This window comes from Pundamilia nyererei, unplaced genomic scaffold (assembly GCF_000239375.1).
Source record: "Pundamilia nyererei isolate P.nyererei 1_Seehausen unplaced genomic scaffold, PunNye1.0 scaffold00123, whole genome shotgun sequence".
In the NCBI taxonomy this organism is placed as follows: domain Eukaryota; kingdom Metazoa; phylum Chordata; class Actinopteri; order Cichliformes; family Cichlidae; genus Pundamilia; species Pundamilia nyererei.
This window is the reverse complement of record NW_005187524.1, coordinates 47,896-54,189: the sequence shown is the minus strand read 5'-3', so window position 1 is coordinate 54,189 and position 6,294 is coordinate 47,896. Positions and strand designations below refer to the sequence as shown.

General features: G+C 41.2%; 1 protein-coding gene across 2 annotated transcripts in view; it reads right to left on the bottom strand.

The window, feature by feature from the left end:
- flvcr2a (FLVCR choline and putative heme transporter 2a) overlaps positions 1 to 6,038 on the bottom strand; it is a 26,113-nt gene extending 20,075 nt beyond the window's left edge. Inside the window, exon 1 of one of the 2 annotated variants that reach the window (XM_005742697.1) lies at positions 4,756 to 6,038. In XM_005742697.1, coding sequence (XP_005742754.1) covers positions 4,756 to 5,319 — 564 coding nt within the window. In that variant the 5' untranslated portion in view covers positions 5,320 to 6,038. The remainder of the gene's footprint in view (positions 1 to 4,755) is intronic. The other variant, XM_005742696.1, reaches the window with a different exon arrangement.
- Between the last annotated feature and the right edge of the window lie 256 nt (positions 6,039 to 6,294).

Genomic DNA, 6,294 nt, shown 5'->3' with positions numbered 1-6,294 from the left:
AAAAAAAAAAGAAAAAAAAAAAGATGGCGACAGTGGTCACTTCATTTCCCATTTGGATGCCTCGTTCAAAAGCAGCCCGGTCTCCGAGCAAACAAACATGAAATAGTTGGCGTTTGTGTTCGTGGGTAGGGAGCTTCAAGTGTTTTTCGTGACAAGCAGCACAACTTTGTGACTTACGTATTTCAACAGGAAGTATACATTTGTCCAGGCAAGCGGGGCAACCAAGAAAACAGCAAAGGGTTGGATTTCAGCACAAGCGGTGATATTTTTCTAAACCTGACACATTTTTTTAATTGGCTAAATCTAACAAAATCGTTTTTACGTTAGGTAAATGTTTTATTACAACTTTCTTGATGTAGCTTTGATGTCTACAACACAGAAAAACCAACACTGAAACTAATGCAAACTAATATTAATCATTAAAAAAACAAACCTAAACTGAAATGAGGAAGTCCACTCTGGAAACTAACAGAAACTAAACTGAAACAAAAGTCTAAGTGAAATAAAAATAAAAACTAATGTCCCGCTCCAGTTCACATACAGAGCTATTAGATCAACTGAAGACACCATTGTCTGAGAGGGTGTCGGATTGGTGTGCAGACAACAACCTGGACCTCAATACCACCAAGACAAAAGAGCTGGTAGTCGACTTCAGAAGGAGGAAGTCTGAGCTGCAGCCTGTCAGCATCAACAGGGAGCGTGTGGAAAGGGTCTCCAGTTTTAAGTTCCTGGGTGTGCACATAGACACAGACCTCCAATGGAGCTCAAACACCTCGGCGGTTTTAAAGAAGGCCCAACAATGTCTCCATATTCTGAGAACCGTCAGAAAAATGGACCTGAAGAAGGAGCTGCTAATCGCCTTCTACCGCTGCTCCACTGAAAGTCTGTTGACATACTGCATCTGTGTAAGGTTCTTCAGCTGCACCATGGCACACAAAAAGGCACTTCAGACGGTCATTAATATGGCCCAAAAATCACTGGACATCCTCACCCTTATCTGAAGGACCTGCACAGCATTCGCTGTCTCAAGAGGGCACGCAGCATCTGCAGGGTGTTTAAGCTGCTGCCGTCGGGCAGGAGATTCGGGCTGCTGAGGTCGCGGACAAACAGACTCAAGGACAGCTTTTACAACAGGGCAATAGCCCTAATCAGTGCTAACAGTTGACCTGATTGGCTACCTCCCTGGACTTTTTGGGGGGCCAATAACATAATAATAATAATAATAATAACAACAATGTGAAATAAAAACATAGACTCATTCTTTTTATTTCTTTTTATTTATTAAGTTAAGTTACTGTGTTGTCTTGTTTTTGTTGTGTTGTGTTGTTGTGTTGTGCGTAATGCCGAGTGGGACAGTTTCCAATTTTGTTGTACTATTGTACTAGACTGAGGAATGACAATAAAGAGTTATCTCTTATCTCGTTACCTCTAATTGGAAACCTGACTTTACAGTTGCCCCACCTGTCAAATCTCACGCTCGGGGGGGATTTTAAAAAATATATATTTCTATCCTCCTAGCAATTCATCCTTGTCCTCTGAGGTGACCATAATCTCTACGTTAAGTACAATTTATGCAATCTATATGAATCCTACTGTCAAGAGCACAAGCAAGGCTTTCTAATGACGCAACATTTAAGGGAGCACTCCTAACAGACAACATGTACTTTTCCAAATGTTGCATTTGAACAAACCACAAAATTACTGGAATAATATCTTTTGGACAGACAAGCCAAAATTGGAGCTATTTGACTGTGATGCGCAGTGTAAACCAAACATAGCACAACAGCACAAACACCTTATAGCAACTGTCAAGTTCAGTGGTGGCAGGTTGTTGATTCAGGCTTGTTTTGCTGGCACAGGACTTTGCACTTGCAGTCAATGAGTCAACTATGAACCACTCTCTATGCTAAAGTATGCAAACGTGAGACCATTTGTCTGACTGAAAGCTTGGCCAAAATTGATTTATGAAACAAGACAATCATCCCAAAATAAGCACAGCAGCAAATTCACAACAAAATAGCAGAAAATTTTAAGAATCAAGGTGTTGCAATGACCCAGTTAAAGTCCAGACCTCAGTCTGATCGTGGGACCTTGCAGAAATGAATGTCCTCAACCCCAATGAACTGAAGCAATGCTGTAAAAAAGAGTGGAAATTCCTTCAGAGTGATACGAGACTGATAAAATTCCATAGCAACTGATTACATCAACCTGTCACTGCTAAAGGTGGTTCTATAAACTATTTCATCATCGGGTGTACTCCGATTTTGACAAGGCTGCATCGAGTGCAGTGAAAAGTTTACTATTTAAGTTTAGAATTCTTTTTTTATATTATACTCTTCAGAAGGCGACTTGAGGCGACTTTTGTTGTGATTTGGCGCTATATAAATAAAACTGAATTGAATAGAACTGATCATTTTTCTTCACAAATCCCTCAAACTACACTGTAAAAATGTACTTAAACATTGGTGGGTCTGTGTTACTGTCACACATGAAAACACTATCCTGTATATCAGTAAGTAAACTAGTTCTCTGTAGCTTGCATGGATTCTGGGTACAGGACTTGTATTAAGTGACTTGTAAGGATGTGAAGTGATCATCAGCTTGTGCAAAGCAAACAAGAATAAAATTCAGTGGAGATGTAGCCACAGAGCGGGCAGATCATCTTAAAAGAACCGGTTAAACATCCTGTGTGCATAGTGTCATTTCACATGTTTGCAAACATATGTAGGGGAGACTGGCTGTTTGCTTTAGCATCTGTAACTCAATTAATTTTTGCACTAGTTTTCAGACTTTTACATAAAATGCCGACATTTGTTTTCTGCTCCCTTTGGGGTCTATTTTCAGAAAACACAAAATATCCTTTCACTGCTACGCAGACGACTGCCAAATGTATTTGCCTTTAGCACCAAATGGCCCAGGCTCCATCCAATTTTTTTGAACTACCTTGAAGATGTCAAAGCTTGGATGGCTCTGAACTTTTTGAGTTTCAATGAGAGTAAAACGGAGGTGATTGTATTTAGACCCAATAATATTTCATGCAACCCGCTTGGGAATTGTGGTTGGCTAGGGTGTTATATCAAATAGCATGTGACAAATTTGGGAGTCATTATGGACTAAGATTTTAAAATTGGACAAACATATTAGTTCTGTGTTGCAAAAAAGCTTTTTCCAGTTGAGGCAAATAGCTAAGCTGAAGCCAGTTTTGTCAAGACGTGACATGGAGAAGGTAATACATGCCTATATTTCAACTCGGCTTGACTACTGTAATGCACTTTATGTTGGAGTCAGCCAAGGATCTGTTGCACGTCTTCAGCTCGTTCAAAATGCTGCTGCCCGCCTCTTGACTGGTACCCACAGGCACCAATCCTGTCTTCTCTTCATTGGCTTCCTGTTCATGACAGAATTGATTTCAAAGCGCTGATTTATAAATGCCTTAATGGTCTTGCTCCCCCATACCTTTCTGAGTTACTTCAGCCTTAGATTCCTTTGCGGACCCTCAGATCAGCTGACCAGCTGCTGTTGGTTGTCCCAAAATCAATCTAGGCTAAAACGTAGAGGAGAACGAGCCTTTTCAATTATGGCCCCCAAACTTTGGAATACGCTGCCTTTAAATATTAAACAGGGATCTTCTTTTTTCAATAGCGTTCAGACTGGTGTGAGTTGATATGTTTATCATGTGTATTATTATGTTTTTATGTGAGTGCAGTGGTTTTATCCTGTGTTTTATCCTTTTGTTTCCGTACAGCACTTTGGGCAAACTTTCTGTTTTTAAATGTGCTACATAAATACACTGAATTTGGTTTTGGGATTTGGATAATAAACAAAGTTTAGTGCTGGTCAAAACAATTACTTTTGTACTCTCCCCCCCAATAAAATCTACACGCAGTTGTTTCCTGCCATGTCAATCATCATATGAAATCAGGAATGGAAGTGGGTAGACACTGAAGTGACCATATGAGTCCTATCTCATCTCTGATTGGTGGGATTGGCGGTGCTACAACTCTCTTAATTTTACAAATATACCCAGTCTCCCCTATTTGGTTTACCAATTAAGGACAACACGCCCAAATAGAAATAACCACTGCAATGGCAATTCATTGATATTGACGGTGCAGCTTAAATATAACTGGTGTAGTGGGTGTATCCATCACTCACACTGTTTTCGAACAATCAAAAACAAATTCCTTCAGTTTTTACAGATCAGATTTAGTCAGGGCCTCTTTGCCTGGTGGACAAAGAAGTGTACCAGGTGACACAGAGGGACCCCCCAAAACCCACAGTTCACTGCTTGCAGAAAGTGAAGAAAACACACCTGATATTTATCACAGCGCAAATTAATGCCCCCCCCCCAAAAAAAAACAACAACAACAACAACAACAACAAAAAAACAAAAACAAAAAAACAACAGGAGCCAGGCACCAGGAAAAACATAGCCAAAGAAGCAGAATGTCATTATTGGCACATTTCTATCATTATTTACAAGTTTTATCAAAACGTCTAGTTTTATACAGCCTAACATTTGCATTTGATTAAATCCATAACTTATTGTTCTATAAAGTTGGAAGGATAAGATTAAGTCAGCTGGGCCCAAATGGAAATATTTAAATTGATTCCACTCTAAGATGTTCATTGAGCCAGTCTACTCCAAGTTACTAATGTCTATAAATGTACCAGATATTAGGCATTATTTTTCATGGGTTTTACGCAACAAACAGAAATTGAGGTCTGTTTAACAGACTCCCTGTGTTAACTCACCTGGTTGCCAAAAACTCCAATGGAGCAGGCGGTGGAAACCTCATTCGCTCCGAACCACACCGACGCCAGGCGGGAGGGCATCCCGAGGATGAAAACCTGGGCAAAGGAACTCATAAACTGTCCAAGCATGGTGACCCAGAATAGGCTCGGTTTGGCACTGGCCACCTTTATCCATGTCCCGGCGCAGTTGAGCGCATTCGCAATCAGCGCTGTGACCCGCAGTCCCCTAATATCCAGGAGCCAGGTGACTGGGAAAATGAAGGGGATGTATGTGAGCATGTAGACCATAGACAGCCAGTCCACCGCGAAGGCTTCCACCTTGTAGAACTTCATAATTATGTTGCTGATGATCGCGTATTGGATCCATTGGTAAGCGTTGATCAGAGAGTAAGAGCTGAAGAGGAACACTATCATCCATCGCCTCTTGTATAGACGCGTAGTGACCCCCAAGTCGCTCTCCCTGTTTATGATCCCGCTGTGTTCAATGGGGTCCGCGGCAGCTGGACCTATTACTCCCATGTGTGGACCATTCTCCGTCGTATCCGGAGCGCACCTGTCCCCCATTATCTGCTCCAGAAATGAACTGAACTGAACTGAAGCACAGCCACCGCGACACTAACCTACTTAAGATGTCCTTTAAAAAAGAAAAGAAAAAAACGAAAATAGGAGGGAAAAAACCCAAGTATCACTTTCGTTCCACGTGACACTGCCAAAAACCATTCAGCTGTCGGACTTCCTCTGTGCCTCGAACCCCTTTAGACTGATCAGCCTTTAATTGAGATGTCTAACCGGCTCCTGAGTATATACACTTGAGCTTTCTGAGAAATTCCCTTTGAAGAACGTGTTGACAGCGACTTTTACTCCACCCAGCTGTTGAGATAAGAAATGACAGTGGCTGTTCCTCGGGAGCTCTGAGAGAAACCCTCAACATGACAGAGCAGAGATAACCTCTGAAGACGACACAGTGCATTCTGTCTGAGCTGCTCATGTCAGTACTGCTGCATGTTTCGACTTCATCCCCTGTTGCAACACAGCAAATTATCACTATGCCGCAAAAAATACCCACTCGGAGCTCAGCTAACTTACAGTAACGTTGCTGTCAGCCTACTTCTCTCCTGAAGCTTTAGTTCCTTTTGCCTCAGCCACTGCGGTTTTAATCTGCGTGTTAAATCCCCTCTGATAACAACAACGGGCGTCTTTGTGCTTATTTGTTCGTGCATGCTGAGAATTTGGTGTTTTTCTTATTTCAATAATTGAAAAAATGATTTACATGTCTAAACCAAACGATGGTCCACATTTAATCTAAAGTAGTATTTTATTATTATTGCACATTAGTTACTACTGGACCTACAAAGAATCCATCACGACTAAAAAAGGTGGAGAGGTATGGAGCGATATATTATAGTTAATACATTTTAAGTAGTTTAAAGATAATTAAGTGTGCCTCTTGGCATAGGCACACTTAATAAAGCAGGAAGGTTAATGAACTGTGCTGCAGCTCACCACAAGATGTCAGGGTTTACCAGAAACTTTGCTCCT